This window comes from Megachile rotundata, chromosome 8 (assembly GCF_050947335.1).
Source record: "Megachile rotundata isolate GNS110a chromosome 8, iyMegRotu1, whole genome shotgun sequence".
NCBI lineage: Eukaryota > Metazoa > Arthropoda > Insecta > Hymenoptera > Megachilidae > Megachile > Megachile rotundata.
Genome location: NC_134990.1, coordinates 7106631 through 7132279, shown reverse-complemented (window position 1 = coordinate 7132279; position 25649 = coordinate 7106631). Strand labels below are relative to the sequence as shown.

At 28.0% G+C, this 25649-nt stretch overlaps 5 protein-coding genes across 10 annotated transcripts; 3 read left to right on the top strand and 2 right to left on the bottom strand.

Annotated features, from left to right (window-relative positions):
• Positions 1–634: 634 nt before the first annotated feature.
• Positions 635–8643, top strand: singed (fascin domain-containing protein singed). 2 transcript variants are annotated; one of them, XM_003704512.3, is made up of 8 exons: positions 635–793; positions 2541–2669; positions 3858–4101; positions 4358–4491; positions 4929–5218; positions 5823–5983; positions 6251–6721; positions 6842–8643. In XM_003704512.3, the coding sequence occupies exons 2-8, from the start codon at positions 2604–2606 to the stop codon at positions 7045–7047; spliced, it is 1572 nt and encodes a 523-aa protein (XP_003704560.2). In that variant the 5' UTR covers positions 635–793; positions 2541–2603; the 3' UTR covers positions 7048–8643. The 2 variants fall into 2 exon arrangements, with proteins under 2 accessions (XP_003704560.2, XP_012143285.1); XM_012287895.2 differs by having other exon boundaries at positions 645–899.
• Positions 8644–8812: 169 nt separating this feature from the next.
• On the bottom strand, positions 8813–12416 carry RNaseZ (ribonuclease Z). 2 transcript variants are annotated; one of them, XM_012287904.2, is made up of 7 exons: positions 12039–12416; positions 11692–11872; positions 10902–11607; positions 10255–10571; positions 9736–10134; positions 9306–9649; positions 8813–9234 (listed from the first exon to the last, which is right to left on the bottom strand). In XM_012287904.2, the coding sequence occupies exons 2-7, from the start codon at positions 11854–11856 to the stop codon at positions 8889–8891; spliced, it is 2277 nt and encodes a 758-aa protein (XP_012143294.1). In that variant the 5' UTR covers positions 11857–11872; positions 12039–12416; the 3' UTR covers positions 8813–8888. The 2 variants fall into 2 exon arrangements, with proteins under 2 accessions (XP_012143294.1, XP_076390326.1); XM_076534211.1 differs by lacking the exon at positions 12039–12416 and having other exon boundaries at positions 10902–11621.
• Positions 12417–12680: 264 nt separating this feature from the next.
• On the top strand, positions 12681–18988 carry LOC100878077 (putative ATP-dependent RNA helicase TDRD12). 2 transcript variants are annotated; one of them, XM_012287911.2, is made up of 19 exons: positions 12681–12965; positions 13070–13254; positions 13672–13937; positions 14016–14215; positions 14298–14433; positions 14503–14653; positions 14715–14879; positions 15174–15326; positions 15421–15573; positions 15648–15888; positions 15960–16106; positions 16192–16373; positions 16445–16570; positions 16654–16802; positions 16870–17040; positions 17144–17312; positions 17770–17949; positions 18020–18259; positions 18595–18988. In XM_012287911.2, exons 1-18 carry the CDS (start codon positions 12938–12940, stop codon positions 18248–18250), a joined length of 3033 nt encoding a protein of 1010 aa, XP_012143301.1. In that variant the 5' UTR covers positions 12681–12937; the 3' UTR covers positions 18251–18259; positions 18595–18988. The 2 variants fall into 2 exon arrangements, with proteins under 2 accessions (XP_012143301.1, XP_012143305.1); XM_012287915.2 differs by lacking the exons at positions 13672–13937; positions 14016–14215 and having other exon boundaries at positions 12682–12965; positions 13070–13270.
• On the bottom strand, positions 17730–23546 carry LOC100874963 (uncharacterized). 2 transcript variants are annotated; one of them, XM_003704513.3, is made up of 14 exons: positions 23409–23546; positions 22677–22944; positions 22385–22506; positions 22197–22318; positions 21970–22112; positions 21724–21892; positions 21026–21446; positions 20599–20936; positions 20173–20519; positions 20012–20085; positions 19700–19928; positions 19444–19616; positions 19083–19355; positions 17730–18784 (listed from the first exon to the last, which is right to left on the bottom strand). In XM_003704513.3, exons 1-14 carry the CDS (start codon positions 23544–23546, stop codon positions 18599–18601), a joined length of 3003 nt encoding a protein of 1000 aa, XP_003704561.1. In that variant the 3' UTR covers positions 17730–18598. The 2 variants fall into 2 exon arrangements, with proteins under 2 accessions (XP_003704561.1, XP_076390311.1); XM_076534196.1 differs by lacking the exon at positions 23409–23546 and adding an exon at positions 23161–23301.
• Ntmt (N-terminal methyltransferase) lies at positions 23472–25631 on the top strand. Of its 2 annotated transcripts, XM_076534217.1 has the most exons (5): positions 23472–23606; positions 24672–24836; positions 24934–25120; positions 25184–25292; positions 25355–25631. In XM_076534217.1, the coding sequence occupies exons 2-5, from the start codon at positions 24672–24674 to the stop codon at positions 25581–25583; spliced, it is 690 nt and encodes a 229-aa protein (XP_076390332.1). In that variant the 5' UTR covers positions 23472–23606; the 3' UTR covers positions 25584–25631. The 2 variants fall into 2 exon arrangements, with proteins under 2 accessions (XP_076390332.1, XP_003704508.2); XM_003704460.3 differs by lacking the exon at positions 23472–23606 and having other exon boundaries at positions 24657–24836.
• Positions 25632–25649: the final 18 nt, after the last annotated feature.

Sequence of the window (25649 nt, the reverse complement as noted above, 5' to 3'; positions counted from 1 at the left end):
TGTGCGGTGAACTTGAACACCTATACGCGGCGGCCCTGACTGCGTCTACATGTGTGTATAACATAAAAAATTATTTTGAAATATTTTGGTAGATTAACTGTAGTTAGTACGAAAATAAAATAATGAATGGTGTCTAAAATTAGAAACGCATGGAAATTGAAATGAAAGATGTAAAATTGAAATAAGAATGTGACATTGCTAGTGGGAAAACAGCGATGACAAAAGTAGGGTCGTCGATCTACGGTTCACGGTCCTTCAGAAAGCCGACAGTTCGATGTATGCTTGTTCCCCACCTTTTCCTCTTTCTGTATCCCCTATCATTCACGACCCCCTTATTAAACCAGCGCACGCGCGATATTCCGGCAGAATTTAACAGGGCCGTATACAATGCCCAAAACTCGTGTCCGGTTTGTCTTATTTATTGTATGTAAAATTTTTATTAGGAAATAACAATCGATATATTTGATCGTATCTTGTATATTTTGATTTTAATAACTTGGATCGTTTTCATAACTCGATTACTAAGAATCGACTGCGACGATAAATAAATACGGAAGTCCTGTAACATCTACTATGGACGCTTCGATTCTATTCACAGTCCTGATTCTATAGTGGAATCAGATGCTGCGCATGCGTTGGAAATCCTGCGGGATCTTAACACAGTCGGAGAAGAACAAGCGAGTTAAGTCAGTTGCTGGGTATCTGTGTTGTGACGAATATAATTCGCCGTTCGTGACTTGTACTTCTCTCGCGTACTTTTGTCTGTTACTTTTTCAGTGTTATTCCACGACAGGTATATACACACATCTTTCTTGTCTTTGACGACTTTATCCGTAGATCTACTTAGCAACAAGAATATAACGCCTTTTAAAAAATTGTTATTATTTCGTCTGCAATAGGTATACCCTTATATATTTATTTATTCGTTTATTAAAGTCACACACTTTAACTGTGCTTTTGTAAATTTGCACAGTTGTTTTTCGCTTGTCATGTGCTGTCACTAGATTAGCGGAAATTATCTTCCCACCCTCGGGGAAAATGATATATTACTATTTGTCGTTTAATTGTCTTTCTCGATAGATATTCGTTCGAGGTATTCGAATATTTTTCCATTTTAAATGCATGAGACGATATTCGAATATTAAGAACTCAAATATACTGTTTAGAACATCCGAGTGTAAAATTACATTGAACAGTTATTATCGCTTATATTCTAACTATGTACCTTGTATTTCATATTTATAATTCAAATTTTCTGTTTCCGATTCGTGCACGGTCACTTATGTCACTTTAAATTTAAAGTGATTCGAAGGTAGCCTATTTTAATTTAACAAACGGAGCTTCGCTCATTGTTCTGCCTTTCTTATCATATTATTGATTTTGTTTACCGTTAATAAGTTCTGAATGTCAAGTTTTTTTGTGAGCATTTAAATTGCATATATTTACTTGAATTTAATTATGTTATCAATTATTCAATTGATTATTCACTTGTGAAAAGTCACAAATAAATAAAATTAATTTCATATGTACTTGACAGATTCAGATAGGTAAATACTTCGTAGGTATTTAAATTGAGATTATTTAAATTTTAAGTTCGAAATAAAACAATTTGTAACTAAAAAAATGTATTATGTACTTTGTGTTGAAATTAATGAAGATAATTGATATTTCTGCGAGAACACAAATAAAATGTACAAAGGACGAAATAGTCCTTTTAACATGTTCCCGTTGGAGATGTTGGCCCCACCCAGGCGGAAGCCACGTAGAAATGAGTCATCGAGTCGAGGGTTGAAAATAAAATCTCTCGGGGAGAAAAGAATTTTGGGATAAAAGTAGCGATGTTCGAAATTAAGAAGCGCGTTATCTCTACATAAGTACATTTCCGGGTAGGTCAGACATGTCTGTCTGTACTTCCGTACAAGAAGTTTTCAAACACGACTATTGCTTTAAACATTACTCTGGCACGATATATTTACATGTAGACGAATAATAATTATTCAGAAATCATTTATGAGAGGTCGGTGAGATGTTCATTTTCTTGTTTCGATTTGTATCTCCCCTAATGAATAGTTATTACTAGGGAATTGATTTATTCAAATAGCGAAATATGCATTTCATCGAATTTCGAGAAATAGCTTAAAAAATTTCTGGTATTTAAATAAAGTGCATCGAAAAGAATTTTTGTACTACGACGTAGATTAAGTTGATCGAGAAACGCTTTGGCCTTATAAATGGAAGGATGTGGTTTCAAATTTCGCTACAGACAATTTTTTCTATAATCTTTGTTTTCTTTTTATATATTTATATGTCTGTTTATTCAAGTTTATTAAAATAGATATTTAATCATTATTTTTCTCGAAATTGACTGAAAAGTATATTTTTCAAAAAAGAAGAGAAAAGTACGATTTTACCAAGTTTTAAAATAATAAATTCTGTTATTAATTATCTACAAATAATTGTAATTTAAATTATCTGCTTATTCCAATATAATATAATTGTTTTCCAATACATAATATGTGATTTGTACTTTATTATTGCAGAAATAAATCCGTGGAATTTTTACGGCACATATTCCTAATCTATCTATTAATCAAACGGAGTAAATGATGCAGGCGAACGGTTCTGAGAATATTGGTTCTGAAAATGCGAACGAAAAAACGGGATGGACGGTAATTATTAATTATTTAAAAATCACTTATTTTTATTTCTTTTCCGTTCAGATAATATTATTCTACATATTTTTCTATTTTTGGATTTTATAGGAACTGTTCTATCTTGAATTTATAACAAATATTTAAAAAATACAAAATTATTAATTGTAACGGTATATTTAACTGTATCAATCAGGTCAAGCTAGGCCGGCTACGTAGACATGCTTTGAAATTCAAATAATATTTACAGAATTAATATTAAAATTTTCTGCTGACAGTGAGAAAAATAAGATATACACTCATAAAAAGAAAGACACCGCTGACTTCAATAACCTTGAAGTATGTTGTCAAGGTTAATGTCCTGAGTAGTGTGAAAGTTTTAGTTGCTAGTCTCCATTTATTAAAAAGTTGTCATTAAAAGTTTCCGAACACCATTTTCGTTTAATAAACATTATTTAACTCCTTCGTTAAAACCTTTGCAATACTACTCAGGGTAACCTTAATAACATACTACAAAAATTATCGACTTAACTAATTTAACCCTTCGTTAAAACCTTCACAACATTACATTAAAATATTATTGACTAATTTAACCCCATCCTTACCTTAACTTCATCCCTTATTAACCTTTTGATACATGTTTAATGAGACCGTCTGTACTTTTTTTCGTTACTATTTATTAAATCATACTTTTTGACATTTTCATCCCGATTTTTCCTATTTGTAAAATCTAATAGGTATTCACAATGTTTAGAAAATGTGAAAAATCAAATTTTGTCAGATACAATGGTTTTATTTTTTTATTTTAAAATCAATTTTACGTGAAATGTACGTAAATTTGCATCAAATTGTGTACTCTTATACCAAATTCGTAATCAATAATTTAATAAATCTGTAGGTATACAATTTTATGCAAATTGTCGCACATCTTTTTATATTATAGTCCGCCATTTTTAATTGTTGTATTTTTATTCAAAATTTGAAATTAGCGAAGTTTATATATCTTCCTGTATTAAGTTTGATATCATATTAGGTAAGCTGAAGACACTGTATATGAATCTGACTGAATTTGACAAAATCATAAAAGAAATTAAGAGTTTTTATCCATAATTAATTTACATTTTTTGAAAATAACAATTCTCTAATTTTAGTAATAATACCTAAACAAAAATTTATTTTTGTTTAATATTATTTAATTATTTTTAGGTCGGATTAATAAATGGAAAGTTTAAGTACCTTACAGCTGAAACTTTTGGATTTAAAATAAATGCAAATGGCTCAAGTTTGAAGAAAAAGCAATTGTGGACTTTAGAAGGTAGCGAGCAGCAAGTGTTCCTCCGATCCCATTTAGATCGTTATTTGGCAGTGGATCAATTTGGAAATGTTACCTGTGAAGCAGAAGATCCTAGTGATCCTGGTTGTGCTTTTCAAATTCAACTAGCTTCTGATGGTATTAAAAATTTGATATAGTTTTCATATAATATTCTAATATTAATACAAAAATGAAATGAAACTTCAAGCATTTACAAATCTGAATTGATTAATTAAATACTTTATTTTTTATAAAATTAATTTAAATACACTTATATAGATTTTTATTGTTATTAAAGTTTCAAACAATTATGTATAAAAATAAAAAAAAGAAATATAAAATATATAGATGTAATTATGTTTACATAAAAATGAATTTTTTTATTTTAAATTAGGAAGTGGAAGATGGGCTTTAAAAAACATTCAAAGGGGATATTTCCTGGGTTCGAGTCAAGATGAACTTAAATGTACAGCCAAAGCTCCAGGTGAAGCTGAATATTGGCTTGTACATCTTGCTGCTAGACCCCAAGTAAGTAATTTTTTGTTTATTAAAGTTGAATGTATTTTATGAATGTAATATGTTCTTATATATAGAATTATAATATTTTAATAACCATTAATTATATTTATTTGATTACTAAAGATACTTTACTTTATTTATGATCATATGGTTAGAACCACTTTTATTTGTATATTCTGTTCTTTTTGTGTTGTTTGTTTTTGTTGTTAAGTCTCTTTTACTCTTCACTAGTTGACCTCCTTTTGTTTTATTTAACTTTTTTTGAATTTTTATCAGTCTTAATTTTAATACTCTTTCTTTTGTTTTTCTGCAATACATTTAATAGAATCTTTTCTGTAATATTGTAATGATACATAATTTGTTCTTTTACAACTTCAATTTTTCTACCTCATATAACATTATTCATATTCTTAGGTAAAGATTTTGTTAATCAACTTATTTTGCAGGTAAATTTAAAATCTGCTGGAAGAAAACGTTTTGCTCATTTAAGTGCAACACAAGATGAAATTCATGTAGACGCACCAGTTCCTTGGGGAGAAGATACACTTTTTACTTTAGAATTTCGTCCTTCTTCAATAGAAGATGATGGTCCAGAACATACTAAATTTGAAGGTGGTCATTATGCTCTTCATACTTGTAATAATAAATATCTTGCACGCGATGGAAAACTCCTAGATTCTTGTACAAGAGATTGCCTTTATGCGGCTGAGTTCCATGCTGGATTACTTGCACTCAGGTTAGTCCTAATAATATTCTTTTTATTTACTGCATTAAAGCACTTTTTCATGATGTGATTATAAAATACTAAAGATTCACGTTGCTTTTTAATATCTCCATTGTAAATAAATTTGAAATGCTATCCTTGATTTGTTATTTTGAATTTGTTTTTGCTTTGTTCTATTATAATTAATTATAATTAAACATTTTCAATTAAAATAGATTTTATCTTAATATAATTTTCATTAAAAATGAATTATTTTCTGCTAATTAAATATATCTTTTAAAATAAAATAAAATAGTAAAATTTATCAAAATACTAGAAATAAAAGCAGTTCTGGATTATATTTAATGAGTTTGATTATATTTCAGAACGCAATTTCAATTGGGTATTTGTTGTGAATTAAAATTTTCTGTCAATATTGAACTTTAAAGAAATTATAAAATATAAAAGTTTTTTTTTATTTAGAAATATATTTCTATCATCTTACGATTGTTTAATTTCTATCATTTAAATTTGATCTTTTTTAAGAAAACAATTTCTTCATGTAATTTCCCAATTCTTTAATTGTAATATAAATATAAATAAAATATAATAATAAAATTAATGTAATGAATTAAAGAGATTTGTATGGCGCATATTTGGCACCCATTGGAAGCAAAGCTGTATTAAAATCGAGATCAACAACAGTAACGAGAGATGAATTATTTTCTTTAGAAGAATCACTACCGCAAGCTTCTTTTGTTGCTGCTTTAAATCAACGATACGTTTCTGTAAAACAAGGTATCTCACATTTGAACAATTTTTGATTACTTTAATTATTGCTTTGCTTTTTAAGTAAAATCTTTATTTTATTAATGTTTAATGGAATTGTTTGTTGTAAAGTTCTAATTATAATTTATTATAATATGCAGTTATTGGAATTTTAAATTAAACGTTTTATTTATTTCTTATTTTTCATAAAAAATTTTCAATTTATTAAAGTTTTAAATAATTAAAAATAATGTTAAAAGCCTCTTTAGATAGCATCAGCATCCATTGTGGTTCTAGGAGTTGATGTGACAGCTAATCAAGATGAGATTTCTGGCCATGAAACTTTCCAACTGGAATTTGATCGTGTAACTAAACGGTGGTACATACGTACCATGCAAGATCGTTACTGGAGTCTTGAAGCTGGTGGAGGAATCCAAGCATCAGAGCACAAACGTTCTTCTAACGCTTTATTTGATTTGATCTGGCAATCAGAGGACGGTACAGTAGCTTTGCGTGCTAACAATGGAAAATTCTTAGCAACAAAGCGTTCTGGACATCTCTATGCTAATGCGGATTCTGTAAATGGATTGGATTCAGATGTTAGCAAATATTATTTCTACTTAATGAACAGACCTGTTTTAGTTCTACGTTGTGAACAAGGATTTGTAGGACCTAAAAGTGCATCTAGTCCAAAGTTAGAATGCAATAAAGCTATCTATGAGACTATCAGAGTAGAAAGATGTGAACGCGGAATTGTTAGATTTAAAGGTAAGTATCTGCAGAGCAATCTTGAAATTTAAAAGTTGAGAGCTACATTGTTGGCAAGAAGGTTTTATAATGAGAATTATGTTTCTGCACAAATTTGTTTATAAGCTTCATTTCTTTTAGGCCAAAATAACAAGTACTGGCATGCAGATAGCGAAGGTGTAACTGTGGATTCTGATGTACCTTCTGATGGCTTTTATTTGGAATTACGAGAACCTTCTCGAATTTGTATTAAACACATTGATGGAAGATACCTTACTGCTGGAAAGAATGGAGCATTGCGTCTTGGAGAAACAGATTATGAGTCTGCTACAAAATGGGAATTTTAATCATCTAAATGATCATACATAATCTATGTTCTCTTGAAACTTATTTCATGTATTTATTTAAAAGATTAATATTTAATAGATATAATATCCGAACTTAGTAACAAAAGTTAAATTGGAGAAGTAAATACGTAGTTCAAGTAATTTGTTTTTAAGTTTCATCTTCTTTTGCGTATATTTTATTTAACATGACAGATGAAAAAAATTAAAATATAAGACTTATGTTAGGTTGAAGTTTCAAAAGAACATAGCTAAAACTTACTGCCCTTTTTATAGCTTCAATGTAATCTAATATGATATTTACAAGTATGGGAAAAGCTCGTATCAAGTACTTAATTAGGAGTACACTGTGGAATTAATTTTATACGTCTAACTGTAACTTTCTCCATTTATAAAATATCGTATAAGACTGATCACTCACATGTTTACAGAGTAATTAACAATTAAAACATCATTTCTTAATAATTTAAAGAAATATTTAATACTGACTTATTATTTTTACAGATAAAGTAACTGAAGAATTTTTTGACCAGAAAATTGAGATTTATCCTTTTAACTCAATTTTTCATTTGGAATATTATTTATTTTTCAAGTTAACTAAAACACTTAACTGATTGGTAATATTATATACAGATACTAATAATGTACTTTTTCTAATTCTTTTGCTACGTGACACTGAAGCATTATAATAATATTATGTTTCTAATTGAAATTGCTAATATTAATTATTTACAGTCATTATTAGTTTTGTAAATAACTATTTTATATTTTTCATAATCTGTAATTAGTTGTGTTAATTACATAAAAAGTAAAATTAAACAAAAATAATTTAGCCAATCGTTTAAGTGTTTAAAAAGAATTTAGTTTTCTAGTCTTTGCATTAATATTAGTATTAATCCTAATATTTGAATTTCTGTAAAACTCTACATACACTAGACAGCATATTTCGTGGTATGTCAATAAGTAACGTAAGTTTTCAGTCGATAAAAATAATCATTCCATACAATAAATACAGTTGTTTTTTATTACTCAGACATATACTAACATAAACGCACAAATGTGTCATTAGTGTAAACCTGCTATCTAGTGTATATGCCTTTAAAAAAAAATTGATGCAATAATCGAATTAATCTATGTAATTTGAGACCACGCTTTTTCTACGTAAGGATTTTACATTCCGTGAGCTGTGTAATGGTCGAAACATTCTTACAGGTATTTTTCCGAAAAAGAAAATTTATATCGGAACCCGCTCAGAAAAAAAATTGAAAGCACACATTTTATACTGTTTGATATACCAATTTTATCAGCATGTAATCTATCAATTAGCTTGTAAGATTTTTCTCTTTTTTGTCGAGTTTCAATATTTTTGAAGTATATTGAAATTTCTAATTCGACATGAAGAGAAAAATTATTTTTTGATATGCCTTTTATCTTTTATACGATACTTTGTTATCTGCTCTCTATTTTTTATACATAAATGAAATTAATATTAAGATCGTTATTTCAACGAAATTATCTGTAATTTATGTTATTTATCATACTGAGGAAAGCGGGATAAATTAAGCGCATTACATAAACAATAAATTCTGCTATTAAAGATCTACTGAGTAAAATTTGTCTAATATCCTTTTTTTCAAACACTATATTTTTATTGTACAAGCGTAATCTAAATTAAAAATACTCTTATCATACAAATATAATCCATGCTAGACCTTCAATTTTTCGTTTGTTTAAATAAAAATAAATAACAAAGTCAGTAACAAAATAATATTGTTTAAGTTATTGTTGTTTAAGTTATATTGTTTAAGATATACAAAATTCACAAATTAGTATATGTCTGTTGTTCAATTCTCTACTTTATTATACACCTCAAACATCACTTTCAAACTTGGATAAAAAAGAGGTAACAATGGTAGTTGTGGTAATTTAATCTCCATAAAATCGTAAGCAAGTCCTACATTTAATCCTTGTTCTGGAATAGCAGGAATCTTTGAATAACGTTGACTAAAATGTGTTAATAAAGTGAATTTTGCATTCATATGTTTTCCAGCATTTATCGCTTCAGATGTCGTTGAATGAAGTTTACGTTTTGCCAAAGATTCACGACCATCGTCCATTGTCGCTTCATGTATCAATAAATCACAATTTTGACCCAATGTTATAAGATTTCTACAAAACATAGTGTCACCGCTAAAATAAAAACGATAACAATGATTATTTGATTTACTGTGAAATTATTTTCTTAAATAATTCTATCTTACCTATAAACAATCTTTTTATCATCTTTTAGGGTAATTGCAATACCATATGCATATTTACAGTGATTAACAAAAATAGTATTAATATCTTTAACGTTCAATGTTTTGTATAATGTTAGTTGGAAAGATGTAGACAATTGACAGGCGTTTAAATACAAATCATAATTATTGATTAGAGCATATTGGTCTGAAATACACTGAAATCGATTATTGTAGAAATTCAACCAAGACATTATTTGCGTCGGTACTAGTAAAAATAATTTATCATTTGTTAACTTTTTTCTCCTTAACAATATACCAATAAGACCTAAGTGATGATCTGCGTGTATATGAGATACATAAATCGCCTGTGAAAAAAAAATTTTACATGAAATTCTTATATCAAAATGTATAAATTTTCTTTATTTTTCTTATTTTTATTAGAGATACCTACCTTAATAGTACGTAAAATTTGATCACATTCTGAATATCCATAAAACCTAATTATCTGGCCAAGGGTACCTTCTCCACAATCCAACAAGATACTAGTACCTTCATCAATTCTTAAAAGAATACCACTTGTATTTCTAACTTTACTTGGCACACTGCAACCAGTACCTAACATTACAATTTTTGGATAATCGGAAGTGTTAGTTAAATTAAGCTCTTCTTTCTTTGCGTCAATAGCAATTTTCAATTCCTTTAACTTGTCTTCAATGTCAGGAATTTTATAAAGTTCTTGTAGGTACACACTTTGTCTTTGATGAATATCAGTAGTAACTAAAGCCTCAAGTACTGGACGTACTTTTATTGTTTGTAGTGCTCTAGCACGATGAATATAATCACTTTTTGTCTAAAATCAAATATTTTTAACTATTTAAATCTGTAAAACTTCTGTTAGATTATTTTCAGTACAAACAATTAACATTATTTAGTATCTTTTTTGATCATTTTTCATTTATAAATATCTTACCTTTTTATTTTCTTTAAAGCAATCCGTACTCAATAAGGGAAATATTTCAGAATGCAACATATGTAACAAATATTGATTCTTATGAACAGCTTCACTACTCATACAAGTATTGTCCTCATTAAAAATTATATGTTCTGTTTCAAATGGAAATTTTTCTATCCAATTTTGATATCGTACATCATTGTAAATTTCTTCCGGAGTGAAATGAAATATAGCACAAATTTCGTTTTCTTCTTTTATTATTGGTTGTTGATATTTTGAAAAAGCAGGGTGATTTACTAGAGAATTTATATATTCTTCATTTGGGCACTCTATAACTAAAAATAGAACTCGTGAAAATAGTAAAAAAAATTTATTTCTAAATGAAATTCTTAATAAATAGTTTCTATAATCTTCCACTTTATACAGAACTTTAATATGTAATTATATTATGAAGACTTTATATTTTTATTAAACAAAATGTTTACTTTAAATTATTTTACATAAAACAAACAATCATTAACACAATTGATACTTAAAGAAACTAATCAAATAAAGTATTACTATAATATTAAACATTAAAGATACCAATTGTATGAATATGATCATAAATCCTTTCTTGAACATAAAATTTAAGAATTAATATACAAAGAAATAAGTCAATGTACCTATAAAAGTAGTTTTTGGACCATCAGGTTCACAAACATCTTTGCTTTCAATAACTGTTCCATCTTCTTTAGTAATGCTTCCTCCGTCTTTTAACAATCTCCTCTCTGGACCAGCTTCTATACCATATTCTAAACATTTATCTATTAATAATTTTCCACGTTTTGGGTGAACTTCACAAATATAACACACTACTTCTGGAGCAATTTTTATCCTTTTTCCTGTATTGATATAATTTTCCATGCTTGTTTCACTATTTGTAAGTCTTTTACCATTTGTATTTAATTCATATTGATTTTCATCTATATTTTCCTCAGTATCTTTTAAAGATTTTGTTAATGGAACATAATGAATTGTCATTATATTATCTTTAAATGGTTCTGATGTAGTGATAGAAGGGTAAGAAATTTTCATATTATTTAAAGATATAAATGATTTAACTGTATCTACAAAGGTTTCTATTCCTTCAGGAGCATGAATATTTACATGTGATACTCCATTATCTTGTGCAGTTAATATTAAACCTACTAGTCCCCCCACATTCTTCCAATTAAGACTTGTTAAAAATATGTGATCCATCTTAGATAATCTACAACGATGTTCTTGACATAGACGTTGAGTTCCTTCACCACAATTAAACAAATAATTAATTTGTTCAGTAAAAAACATCATAAAAGCTGGTGTTCCAGGTGCTCCGCTTCCAACAACCTATTTTTAAAACACTATTTCATTAAATTTACTTCATAATTTCTTTACTTAATATTTGTGTTATCAGTCAATTTTGTTGATCACCTGTATCTTTGAATTGTTATTCATACTGCTGAGCAGTTTAAGCTGTTTCTTTTGTTTCATTATTATCTTATTATATTCACCAATTAAACGTATCGTTTTTACATCATTCTTCGTATGTTGATATCGTACGAAATGTTTACAAAAATACATAAACTGTTGAAACATTACCGAATTTAGAATCCTAAATAAAAATTGTAATCAGAAACACGTGTTACTCCGCGGATTACATGAATAAGTATATTGATATGTTTATGGTTATACCAGAGAGTAGGTATAATCAGAGATGATACTCTTACAATGAAACTACTTTTAGGGTGAGAGTAAATTATATGAAGACGTTTACATACCATAAAACGTATTATAAATTTTATCTATACTTAAGTGGATAAAACTATTTAGATATTTCATTTGTACTATATGCCACATAATGTACCTTCACGATAAATCTAGCCTTCCTGTGAAAATGGTTAGAAACAAGAAAGATAATAACAGATGATGAAAGGTAATTCTGGAATTACATTGGAACATAAGTTAACATACTGGAAACACTACTATAATTTAATACGTAAAAATGATGCAAAAGTCAGTGGTATACGGTAATAGTGGCATACTCTATGCATTTTAAAATTTACATTTTTGCGCGCATTGTTTAAATCTATGACGACAGCTATTCCCGGTTGGTAAAGAAGAGTTCTGGTCCGCTACATTTTCAAACAGCACGCGCAAAAATATGAATTTTAAGATACATGTAGGATCAAGGTTTCAAGATGCTTCCAACTTTTTAAATTAATTACTTCATAGTACATTATTGTTTATTGTAATTTTATACTTTGTTTGCATATTAAATTCCCACGGTATTTCCGTTAAGAATATAAAATTTAATTATAAAGATTGTAATAAAACAATTTGTTCTTAAAAATAAGTATTTACTTCCGAAAATTTTATTATTTATTAATTTCGACAATGTCTGTTTCCTTCAGATGCCATTTTCTCAAGATGATAGATTCTACAATATAGACTCTATATCATACTAACAATTGAATGATATAAACAGATTGCACGGAAGTGCAAGTAAACAAACACTAAGGTTACACCGGTAGGGGTAGTTCCTCTCCTAGGCTTCATACAAAAGAGCCATATAGTGAAATATTTTATATGAAATATAAAGTAAATGTTTCGAGGCATTGGAAGTAAACCACTGTAACATTCTTTAGTATGACATTGTATCTGTTAATGAAAAACAAGAATGGATGACCAAAGTTTATTTAATGAAGGTTAAATTCTCCTAGCAATTTATATGTTGATTTTTATACAATTTAGAACATTTACAAAGAAATGTTTGTTTTCATTAAATTTAATTATATCTTACTATTTACAGGTACTACGATACCTTCTACAGCCACATTGATCCAAGTAACAAATATTTTAACACCATATATCATAAGAGTGTATGAAGTGAAAAATTATGAAGAGCGATTACATTCAATTAGTAAAAAGTTATTAATAAAAAAAGGAGCACTACTTAACAACAATACAGTACCTATAGAACCAAAATTAGGAGATGTAAGATTTAAAAATCGTAAATATGAACCTTATAGTTTGCTAATACCTATTGATATTATTTATTCATTTTGACTTTATTAATATGAATCAACTATTTGTTATCTTATCCGCATTTGTTAATCTATTTGCAATGAATTTGATGTATTAGAAATATAATGATCAAATAACAAAGAATATAAAACGTAGTTTTCTGTAATTCAATAAGAATATATTATTGTATTTATAGTTTGTTGCAATATTTTATTATAATTTATATAAAATGCATGTTATTAGATAAAAACAACTGCTATATTCTATTATTATTTACAAGTTGGTGTTATATATATGAGGCTGATACTATTGCAAATGGATTGACAAAAGAATTTTGTAATTTTTACAATTAAATAAAATAGATAATGAACGATGCTATATTTATAGATGGTCATAGTATGTAGTAAATTGGATATAAAATTAGATACCTGGTTATGTCGAGGATATATATATAGTGTTGCAGAAAATTTGGAAGATACATATAATGTCTTTTTACCTGATTATGGCATTCCTGTTTTATTACATAAAAAAGACTTTGTAGTACATTCATCTGATCTAATCTCAGAAGAATATTTAAGTTTTACTATTGGCTTATACAATATTTTACCTGCTGCTATTAAAAATGATTCATCAATGAATGAAGATATATTAACGTATGATTCAATTGAAATTCATTAATACGAATTGTACATATAAAAAGCAAAGTATATTTATTTTATATGTGTCTAAAGCGTTTTAGAGGACTGGACCATTTCAGCCACTCAGTATGTAAAAGAATTAATAAGTGTATCCACTGCAATTTATTTTGATCATTTAGTGTCTGACCAGTGTGGTAGACAGTATGGTGAACTATACCTTAATATTGAAAATAATATAGTGTGCTTAACCAAGGCTTTAATTTGTAACAATTACGCTATTTATATAGGAAGCGGTAAAATATAAATATTTTATTATTATTAACATTTAATAATATTGAGAATTTGTCCAATATTTAATATTTTATTTCTATACAGATTTGCTGAAGCTTATAAAAAACCCTGAGAGTTATGAAAATTTAGACAAGAAACTAGTTAATTCTGAAACTGTATTTTATATAAATAGTAGGAAAGAGTATAAAACCTGTGATAAACTTGAGAAACAGAAAAGCAGGTTTGTTTAAAAATGTAAATAACTCATTAAATTTGTTTATTTTTTTAATTAATTTTCTTTCATTGACAGTTATTTAAATGGAGTTACAAAGTTTCCAAAAAAGAAACATATATGCAGTGAAACTAAAAGAGATCAAGAGAAAGTATTAATTTGTACACAAATTAAGTGTGAATGCTTGACTTCCACTTTAGATGCAAAATTTCCTACTGAAATACATAAGGTATATTTTTGGAATAAAATATTTAAAATTTAAGAAAAATAAATTAAACTATATTTTTAAGGCTTGGCAATCAATAGTGAAATCATCTAGACCAAGAAAAATTCAATCATATATATGGCCTGCTATAAAAAAAGGTTTAGATGTTATAGCTGTTGGAATAGCAAAATCTGGCAAGACTTTTGGATATGGATTTGCATTGTGTGGGCTATTAGCAATGAATTCAGATGTAAGAGCATTTGAGTAACAGTAATTAACTTTTTTTAATAGCATCAATAATTACACAATGTTAATGTTATTACTAGTCAATTTTTTTATTTGTTTTAAAAAATATAAAAATATGTTTTTATTAAAATATATGTAACTATATAATATGTTAGGTTTTTTATATTTTATTTTTCTGTATATATTCAAAATATTTGAGATAATTATTATATCAATATTATAATTGTATTTAACTAAAAATATAAATTATTAGTAACTAATATGATTTAAAGAAATTATATGTTATGGAATTTTACAGCTTCCTCAAGGAGTAAATCCATCTGCACTAGTATTATGTTCTTCTTCATCTGAAGTATTAGAAGTATATTACTTGTGTAGAGAATTACTGCAAAGTTATAAAAAAATAAAATGTGTGGCTGCAATTAATGGTAAATCGGAGAGATCGTTGGTGGTAGGTAGATTTTTAAAATATTTCTAAAATATATAAATATATGTACTTTTAAATTCTAAAAGATTCTAAAATTCTATTTTTTACATATTTTTAGGCTGAAATGTATAATGGCTGTAACATTTTGGTTTCTACACCAAGGTTTTTAGCACGTTTTATTGATCAAAACAGAAAATTATTAAATTTCAAAAATCTTCAACATTTAGTTTTGGATGGTGGTGATGTTATTTTGGACAAATACTTTGATTCTGTAAGTGCCGTTTACATCCCTTCTTATCATTTGTTATTTTATATATTGAAACTGTAATAAACAATTACTTTTAGATTAGTAAATTATTTAAAAAGCATAATATCATTTGTAATAGAGAAGTAAAATATGACGAAATGATGTTACAAATCATAGTAACTGCAAGACATTGGACACCATGCATAAAAAGAGTTGCATACATTTTAATGAATAATCCATATATATGTATAACATCTTTCATTGAAGCTACTGTTTTCAAATCTATATGTCCTAAGGTTTATGTAATGAAATCAAAGAGTAAAAACGAAAAACTTTTAGGTGAATTCCAATTATTTAAGAAATTTCAATTATCTAATGCAATTATATAATATAAGACCATTTTATTACAGATATATTAAATAATAATAAGTGTTCTTCATCAAGAACCGCAATAGTTTGCGCAAGTACTGAGGAGGCTGAAAGTTTACATAAATTCTTATCTAATTATAAAGATGCTCTTTTACTACATGCAGAGATGAACTTCCTGCATTTACAAAGTATAAAATATGTAAAAATGAAATTATATTTATGTCTTAAATGTCTAAACAATATGTTATATGTATTGTTCTTTATTTCATTCAGATATCGCACGATGCTGGAATACGTGCGTACATGGTTCCTATCCGATTCTGATATGTACAGATGATATTTTATCAGATATAAGTATTACAAATGTAACTTGGCTAATACATTATTCAATATCTTTACGTTCCAAAACTCAATTTAATTATCGATTTTCAATGCTGTTTGAAAATTTACAAATGGTATATTATTTCACATTCATAATATTTAAAATAATTTCATGAAAATCAATTAATTTTGTAAAACATTTAAGGAACACTGTAACTGTAAAGTAACTATTATAGTGGATGATAATAGTGACATGCAGTTTATAAGTATAATGAAAATACTGCAACGTATGAACGTTTCAATTCCTCAAAATATATTACAAAATATTGAGGTACTGAGAAAAATAAAAAAAATGCATATATGGAATGAAATTTATTTAAAAAAAAATGTTACATATTTTAAGTACTTTTTTAGTTCATAACGGCTGCTTTAGAAAAGAAGAAAGAAAACTATCCTATCTGCAATAACATAAAATCTTGGGGATTTTGTGATAAACAGTATTCTTGTATATTCAGACACAGATTAGTTCCAGAAATTGATGCACCGATCACCAATATTCAAATGTTAGTAAAAGTTGTTATTCATATATTAGATAGTAATTATAAATTAATAAATGTTTTATCATTTTAGAAAGGATCGGGTGAAATTCAGAGTAATAAGTATACATGATGTAACACATATTTCTGCCAGGGTTATATCATATATTAAATCTGACACACTAGAGGAAATAGAATTTTCTAATGTAGAATATATACAAATAACTATGAAGATTCAAGAATTTTATTCATGTGTAGAAAACAGGTTAATACATTAACAGAGTTTTGTAGAAAAAAAGTGAATTATCTTATAATGTTTGTGTTACATTTTTGAAGTTATATTAATATATACTTATATATTATTGTAGAAGAAGATGTGATACAATAGAGCTGGGACGTATGTATGGTTTAGAAGAACCAGTAGACAATTTTAAAAGAGTTGAAGTACTAAACATTGAAAACGATGGTGAAACAGAAACTCCTGAATTCGTAGATGTAAGATGCGTTGATAATGGAGTAATTTTGACAAAAGTGCATGTAAGTTTTCAAATATGTATATACTTATTGGAAGAGATCACAACTGTGAGATTGGCTATTTTAATCAAACATTTTATTTAAACAAAACAATTAAAATAAACAGCTTATTAATGTTATTTTATGTCCTATAACTATATTATATTTGCAAAGGTATAAAATAATATTTTAGGAACAAAAGAAACACATTAACCAAATAAAAAAAAGAGAAGAAGAGATATTTGAACTTATGAACTTCAGAGTACAAATCTGCTACAAGTTTTGTACCAATATACGTGAAGAACTAACTAAATGTCAATCTTATAAAACCGAAGATTAGTGTACTTTAATTTACTTTAGATTCGCTAAGAAAAGTTTCATTACAATCGACATTTCTTACAGCTGTGATTTCTCCTTGCTAATGAATAATAAACGTAAAAATAATACAATACATTCATAATATATTTTTCTTTTATATTAGGTATACAGATTACTACACATGCCAGAAAAGCTCGTAGAATATCCAGTACAAGTAATGGAAGTATTTTTGGTTGGTATAACTCCACATGATGACGAATATGTCTGGAATAATTGTGCAATTGATGCGGTGTATGAATGGTTCAAAGAAAATATTGATGAAAAATCTTATGTAATTGGAACGGTAAACTAAATATTTTTCACTTGTCTTTGTAAATTTCACAAGTAATCCATAATAAATATTAAATAAACAGGTAAATTTACATCTGGGAAACACAATATGGGTGAACACTTTGGAAGTTGGAACAAAAATAATTGGATATAAAGATTTGGTTGGTTCTTCCCTAAGAGCAGATTTACTGAATAAAGATCATGCCATTGAAAATCCTAAACATTTACATCAAATGTATCAACTCTGCAAAACTGCTGGTTTCTCAGATATCAATGGATTTAACTTAGATACATTAATAAATAAGAATTCGTAAATATATCTAGTAAGTAATTATTTTGTACAGTTTTTAAACGCATTAAAAATTATAGTTCAAAATAATAAATATTTTAGTATTTTATTATACGTGTATATGTACATATATGCACACGCGTACGCATATACACAACATATATCAAATGTCTGTTTCCTAATATAATTCATTTTTCATGAATTGCTACGAGTTCCTATTATTTGAAAAAATTAAGATATATTTCTTAAATTATCGCATGAAAATAAGATAAGAAAAAAAAACTTAATTTAATATAAAAGAATAATTATGCTTTAGTAAACTAGTACATAAAATTAAAAAAAAATATTTATATAAATTTATAATTTCAGAATTTTATACAATAGTCAGGTACTCGGAAGCAAGGTGCATTGGATCAACGTGATAAGAAGCAACTAAACGAACTTTCTGACCATCCTGTGTTGTAAATTCAATTGCTTGTTCATTGTCGGTGATCCCCGGTTGTTCAGATTCTTCCATTTGATTGATAGTTGCGACTGCATTTACATCCGTATCTTCATCCTATTAGATTGTTAAATTAAAATTACATGATGTATTAAGACAATAGATTATTTTATTACATAAAATAATCCATATTAATGATAAGATTTAATGGAATGGACATATCATGCCTTCTATTGTAAAGAGTTAAAAGACTTTTAGAAATAAATAATACGACCTTTTTATAATCATACTTTAAAAATAAAGAATTATTATTGAATATAATTTGATTGTTTTACTATATTTGTTTAAATCTAGTAATAACTAAAATGAGTTAAGTAACTAAAAATACTAAGCATTCACATGTTTAAAACATTACCTCCAATGTCTTTACAATTGCTTCTGCATCTGTTTGTATAGTTGAAATATTTTTCACTTTTGGTTCGATTGCATTAGAGATGTCAACATCTTTCGCATCGGAATTCTGATTAACATGCATTCCTAATGGTGTTGCTAAGTCATCAGGAATTGTTCCGGGATGAATTCGAATTTCTTGCCCATCGTTAAGTTGATTAACAAACTGACTTTGAGATAAAAGCTGTCGAGCATCTTGAATCGAAAGAGGAATTGGATTACCTTCTTCATCTGTAATCTATAAATAATATTATTGTTTCATTTCTATATTCATATTCTACACACAATAATCCTTCTCAATTTTTAGACACGTCATTTATCTTTACCTGAAGCTGAAGGTCTGATTCTGACAATTCAACGTTTATTCGGTCAGTTGAATTATTATTCCCATTAGTATGAGCCGATTCAGAAAGTATTTCATTATTTTCAACATTTAAATGTGACAATGCTTCATTTGTATTTGTTTTCTCTTCCTTGTTTCTCATTATTCCAGCATCAACTATATCAAAACCATCAATTCGAATATTATGTGATCATTAATAATTCTGTAAAATCTCATACAATATAGATGACTTGTTTTACCAAAATGTAACGTCCGGGATTGATTAGGATCATCTGGATCTTGATACGATACATAAATAATTTGTTGAATACCATCTCCAGATGTATCATCTGTTGTAATGACTTGAGCCATTTGATCAGTTAAAGAATGTTCATCAGATTCCTGAGAACTTGGTAAAATCTGCCAAACTTCACCAATGGGAGATCCTTCTATTTCACCTATTGCAGAAACTTTTGTTTCTCTGTGTACCTAAAAACAGCTCAATAATAATTTCATATTATTGTATTTTCTTAAAACGACAGAATTTTTGTTAAGAGGACTTAAATTCTTACTTTTTTATGTTTTGTTAAATTCGAACAATCTGCAAATGTTTTTCCACAAACATCACAGGAGTAGGGTTTTTCACCTAACAAATAATAAGTTTTAAATATCATTACCATTTTAAATATACACATAGTGTATGTACATTACTGAAAATCCATGAAAATGATACCTGTATGCAAACGAAGATGTTTCTTTAAAGCCCATTGTTCTGTAAAACCACGATTACAATGAGCACATTGAAAGGGACGTTCTCCTTTATGTCTACGCACGTGGCATTTCCATGTATCTTTATGCAAGAAACATTTTGCGCAGAATTCACATTTCCAAGGACGTTCGCCAGTATGTCGCTTAACGTGAAGTTTGAATTGTGAAGAGGTAGTAAATTTTCTTCCACAATAATCGCAACAATAAGGTTTCTCTCCTGTATGTATCCGCATGTGTTCTTGCAAATTTCCATTTTGTGAAAAACTCTTATGACATACCTCACACGTGTATGGTTTATGACCCGTATGCCACCTAGATATCAAATTATTCACTTAGTTATGTACTTTTTAATCGAATTCATTCAGACTGATTATCATGTTCTTATAACAACCTGTAATGAAGTGTAAGACTAGTTTTATGTGCAAACTGTTGTCCACAAATTTCACAGAAGTATTTCTTTTCGCCAGTATGTGTCGATTGATGATTAATTAAATTTGCTTTTGTTTTGAAACTCGCATTGCAAGATTTACAGATGTATGGTCGATCGTCTGAGTGTACAAGCTGATGACGTTGTAATAACTGTTTGTGCTTAAAACTCTTTCCACACTTGTTACAAACAAATCGTCGTCCATTATTGTGCTCTGCTTCCTTATGATATACCACGGAACTTGGATGATTAAGTATTTTTCCACAAATGTCACAAGGATATTCTTTTTCTAATTTCTGCTTCTAAAAGATAATAAAAGTCATCTAATACCGTTTTCATTTTATTTACTTCAATAATTTTGAAGTTCACTTAAGTATTTTCATTTATTTACCTCGTGTATAGACATATGAGCTTTTAAAGCTGTTTGTTGAGAGAAACTCTTACTACAAATGGTACAAACAAATAGTTTATCACGTTCGTGAGCCATTTTCAAATGTAAATCATAAGCCTGCTTTGTTTCAAATAATTTATCACATTGTTCGCACGAAAAACTTTTCTGAGAATCAGAATTGTTTGAAAATTTGCTCATATCCTGTTCTTCCGACAAAGTAGGTTCCAATACATTAGAAACTTGATCTTCTTCAGGAACTTGACGTTTCGATTCGACATCTGATTCTTGAATATGTTCTAAATTTTGATATACACCGTTTCCAGTGTGATGTGTCGTTTTTTGATGCAATTCTAAATTTTCCTTATTTGTAAATAATTTTTTACATTCTGAGCACTCATATCTTATTCCTTTATGAAAACTCCTAATTTTCGAAAATAGTTAAATTATTTTTATTGAAATCATGCAATACGAATAATTAACCCCTCAGGTACGATGCAAAATTTCATTTTTTTTTTCTTATACACCAGGTATGTATCATTTCAATTATTCAATATTATTATAAATTTTCAAAGGAAATCTAATTTCAATTTTACTTTGGTTTATTTAGTTAGAACTTGAGCATGAAAGCATCAAAACAAGTGAATCAATATGATACACAAGCATCGAGTCTGAAGGGTTAAACAAAATCATTTATTTACTTGTGTACGATATATCTGCTGCGTTGTAAAAATCCCCGACCACATAACTGACATGTAAATTTATTTTTTCTACGACGTAATTTCGGTCGACCCCTGCCTCTACCTCGATTTACTATCACCAATTCTCCTAGATCCTTTCCTTCTTCAGATTCTAAATGCCCAATTATTTCTAAAATATACAAATGATTCTTGAAATAAATATTAAATACGTCTTTTCAATTCGATACAATATTCTACGACATTTACCCTCTTGACTATCAGGGACAGAGATATTCAACTGCTCTTCAGAATCTTCAAAAGTATCAGGTTCATCATCATCTTCTTCATCAATTACTCCTTCTTCTTTGTATATTCTTTCTAATTCTTTGCCTTGAACTGCCTCCATATATCTAAGTTATTCCATACTATTATAAATACACGTATTATAAAAGTCGTGGTAAATAATTTGAACTGCTTTTATTTTAAAGGAATACCTTTTGGGGACCTTACGTTTCCTGCGACGTCTACCATCTCCATCAATTTCATCCATTTCTTCTTCCTGTTTATCTTCTTCTTCTTGACTAATTCCTTCTATTACTTCTCCTTTTGATAATTCCTAAAATTTAATATTTTAGGAATTCATATAACTATGCTAATTTAAAAAACAGTTATTGACACTAACCACGGACATATTTTCTGTATGTGATTTTGGTGGACGTCCTCTTTTTCGTTTTGGTTTATTTAATCCCTCCATTTGCAAACTCATTTCATGTTCTGCTGCATACATAGAACCATCTGGCATTACTGTTGAGAAAAGACTTGATTAATAATCTCTTTTTGTATAATTTCTACAATTAAAATAATCACTTCTAATCATGTACATAAAAGAATTTGGAATAATATATACGATTGATTATAATCGTATGAATAATATAGTTGCAAATATATTAAATAAACCACATATGAAATATTACTTTTTATTATAATTTGTTGTTCAAACTGATCTTCATCGTTTGATCGTGAAACATAATCTAATTCTGATGTTTCTGCCATGACATCTGTTTCTTTCTCTGCACGAAGTCTTTCTCGTTCAGCTTTACGTTGCTGTTCTACTTGATGCTTCCACATCTCACGAATTTTTCTTTGACCATCCACCAATAACTCGAAGAACTGTATTGTTGCTTCCAGTTGTATGTTGCAACCAGGGCATATAGTACGTGGTAACTTGCCATCGTCTCGAATCTAAAATTGAAATATATTTCATATCAATTTTGGAGTCATAACCTCTGAATAAAACCAATAATTATTATGTCTATTGTTTTCATTATTCTTATAATACATGAGATTATGTTAAAAACCTGAAAATCAAAAATTTTAAACCAAAATTTATCTTAAATAAAATATTGATATTGAAAACAAGGACTGTATGTGCATACCACTATAATAATTAATACTTACTGATATAAAAATATTTAATATTAATTATGTATCAAGATAATTAGCGTATTACTTTTCAAATATCCAATGAAGTTAGAAATTTTTCAGTCATGAAAAGTTTGGTTATAACATAACAAAGTTTCTTATTATAAACAAAATAAATAATATAACATGTATCATTAGGAGGAAACATCAAACATTTGAGTCAGGTAGTATTTGTGTACAAAGTAGGAAGTCAAGTTAAAGTCTAATATTTTGAAGATTCATACCTTGAGTGGCAAGTACCGATTGACCATGGAACTCAAATCTGGATCATCGCCGTCTCCCATGTAAAGTAATTCTCCATTTCCATTATCTTCAGCACATAATCGACAAATCGTTGAATCATATAGGCGTACTTCTGCCATGATTCTAACGGAACTGCTTGCCAACTACTAACATCGATTTTATTCTAACCAAACCGACGAGTAAGTACAATTCTTATATACCATGTATTTTAATTATATGCCATGTAATGTTTACTTAAAAATTGTACGTTTAAATTTTTGTGCCATAAATAAATAAAAGCTTTTTTATACATAATATTTCCTTGTGGTAAAATGTCTTTAAAATTTATTATCGGCCCTCGGAAAATCATACTCATCAGCCGACGAGTTTTTATTCATTCTACGCATGTTAGCTCTGATTGGTTCGAGCACGGTTAGTAATTCGTAACTATGAACAACGCGCATGCGCTCTTGCGATTTTCGTAACGTGACTGCATATACCCAGTGGTCTTTTATCTAGTTTACGTGTATGAGACATAACCATACTTGCATACAGGGTATATCGCATAAGTAAAAGTGGAATTTGATTTTAAAAGTTCCTTTTCCAATTTTAATTCAGACTGCAGAGTTATTATTATTATTAACAATTGAAATTTACGCTCGATTAACCTACACAATTACCTACTACATCATCCTCCAGACACATCCATATCATAAACAATTAAAAAATTTGGAAATTAGGAAGTTTTTAACAATCTGATGATACTTGAATGTGACACACGAACTACCATTTAATAACCCTATTCTATATTATCATTTCTTCTCTTTTTATACATATTTTTATCCACCATATATATGGCCGTCGAAGTGATAAGGGTATAGTAGTAGGATGACACTAACTGGGTGAGGAGCCTACTGAAATTAGCCGCACTGTAATCTAACTTTTTAAGCATGATCTTTCCTTGAACGAAGTACTGACTACTGATTTTTATGAATAATCGATTTCTTTTCGATATTTCGATTAAATAAAACAAACGATAGGTCGATATCTTATTGTATATCGATTGGTATCGATGATAAAATGTAAAATGTGTTATTATTTATTTCAGTTGAACAATTGCTAATTTTCAATTTTTTGTAAATTGGTAAATTTTCTAATAATTAATCTTTCTTTAATTTATTTAAAAATTAATTTATTAAGACATGTGACTTATTCGATTTGATTGATCATTCTTGAATTAGTAGGATGTAATGACATTGTTAAAGATGGAAAAAGAAGAAAATATAGTTGAACAAAATGAATTTTATACCGCGGCTGCTGAATATTGGGAACATATTCCACCTACAGTGGATGGAATGCTTGGTGGTTTTGGATTTATTTCTCAAATTGATATAAAGGGTTCCACAAAATTTTTGAAATCTTTATTTGAAGTATGTGTTGTAATCATTACCTTTTAGATACTTAAAAGTGATTGTTAATTAATATCTTTCAAAGTATATTTTATCAATGAAACTTTATCTGTTTCAGTTAAAAACTTCACCATCGAGAACATTTGCATTAGATTGTGGTGCTGGCATAGGAAGGATAACAAAGAATTTATTATTAAATCATTTTAAATACATTGATTTAGTGGAACAAAATCCGAAATTTCTAGAAGTTGCTAAAACATGTTTGCAAAATTATTCTACAAGAATTGGCAACTATTATTCTATTGGTAATGTTCCATTGGTTTATTAGCCATACAAAAAATATTGAATTAATCAAGTCACATTTCAAGGACTGCAAAATTTTGACTTTACAACCAAGAAGTATGATGTTATTTGGTGTCAGTGGGTTTTGGGTCATTTAAAGAAGGATCACTTAATAGAATTCCTAAAGAGGTGTTCGTAAGTACATATTTGCTGTTATTAACTATAAACATTTATTATTGAGCACAATTTTTATACAGGACTGGACTAAGATCTAATGGTTTGATCATAATTAAAGAAAATGTAACAACTTCCGCAAAATTAGAAATTGATACAAAGGATTCATCTGTGACACGACCTCTGTCTGAATTTCATAGCATCTTTCAGGAATCTGATTTAATTTGTATCAAAGAAGAACAACAACATAAATTTCCACGTGGATTATATCCAGTTTATATGTTTGCTTTAAAACCCATTAATAAATCTTGAACTTGTAATAAATAATAACATATTGAATAAATTATTTTGTAATTTGTATATTTTGTAAATTGTAAT

What these genes read in the sequence shown, in the direction of transcription:
- singed (XM_003704512.3), top strand. Translation starts at nt 2,604, where the DNA reads ATGATGCAGGCGAACGGTTCTGAGAATATTGGTTCTGAAAATGCGAAC. An exon ending in ACGAAAAAACGGGATGGACG is followed by an intron (nt 2,670 to 3,857) that starts GTAATTATTAAT and finishes AATTATTTTTAG; the next exon opens with GTCGGATTAATAAATGGAAA. An exon ending in ATCTTGCTGCTAGACCCCAA is followed by an intron (nt 4,492 to 4,928) that starts GTAAGTAATTTT and finishes CTTATTTTGCAG; the next exon opens with GTAAATTTAAAATCTGCTGG.
- RNaseZ (XM_012287904.2), bottom strand. Translation starts at nt 11,856, where the DNA reads ATGTTTCAACAGTTTATGTATTTTTGTAAACATTTCGTACGATATCAA. An exon ending in TCCAAAAACTACTTTTATAG is followed by an intron (nt 10,572 to 10,901) that starts GTACATTGACTT and finishes TTCTATTTTTAG; the next exon opens with TTATAGAGTGCCCAAATGAA. An exon ending in GATAAAAAGATTGTTTATAG is followed by an intron (nt 9,235 to 9,305) that starts GTAAGATAGAAT and finishes TTTTTATTTTAG; the next exon opens with CGGTGACACTATGTTTTGTA.
- LOC100878077 (XM_012287911.2), top strand. Translation starts at nt 12,938, where the DNA reads ATGGATGACCAAAGTTTATTTAATGAAG. An exon ending in TATTAGCAATGAATTCAGAT is followed by an intron (nt 14,880 to 15,173) that starts GTAAGAGCATTT and finishes GGAATTTTACAG; the next exon opens with CTTCCTCAAGGAGTAAATCC. An exon ending in GAACTTCCTGCATTTACAAA is followed by an intron (nt 16,107 to 16,191) that starts GTATAAAATATG and finishes TATTTCATTCAG; the next exon opens with ATATCGCACGATGCTGGAAT.
- LOC100874963 (XM_003704513.3), bottom strand. Translation starts at nt 23,546, where the DNA reads ATGGCAGAAGTACGCCTATATGATTCAACGATTTGTCGATTATGTGCT. An exon ending in AAACGTAAGGTCCCCAAAAG is followed by an intron (nt 22,113 to 22,196) that starts GTATTCCTTTAA and finishes GGAATAACTTAG; the next exon opens with ATATATGGAGGCAGTTCAAG. An exon ending in AGCAGATATATCGTACACAA is followed by an intron (nt 21,447 to 21,723) that starts GTAAATAAATGA and finishes TTCGAAAATTAG; the next exon opens with GAGTTTTCATAAAGGAATAA.
- Ntmt (XM_003704460.3), top strand. Translation starts at nt 24,657, where the DNA reads ATGACATTGTTAAAGATGGAAAAAGAAGAAAATATAGTTGAACAAAAT. An exon ending in TTTTGAAATCTTTATTTGAA is followed by an intron (nt 24,837 to 24,933) that starts GTATGTGTTGTA and finishes TATCTGTTTCAG; the next exon opens with TTAAAAACTTCACCATCGAG. An exon ending in TGGCAACTATTATTCTATTG is followed by an intron (nt 25,121 to 25,183) that starts GTAATGTTCCAT and finishes TCACATTTCAAG; the next exon opens with GACTGCAAAATTTTGACTTT.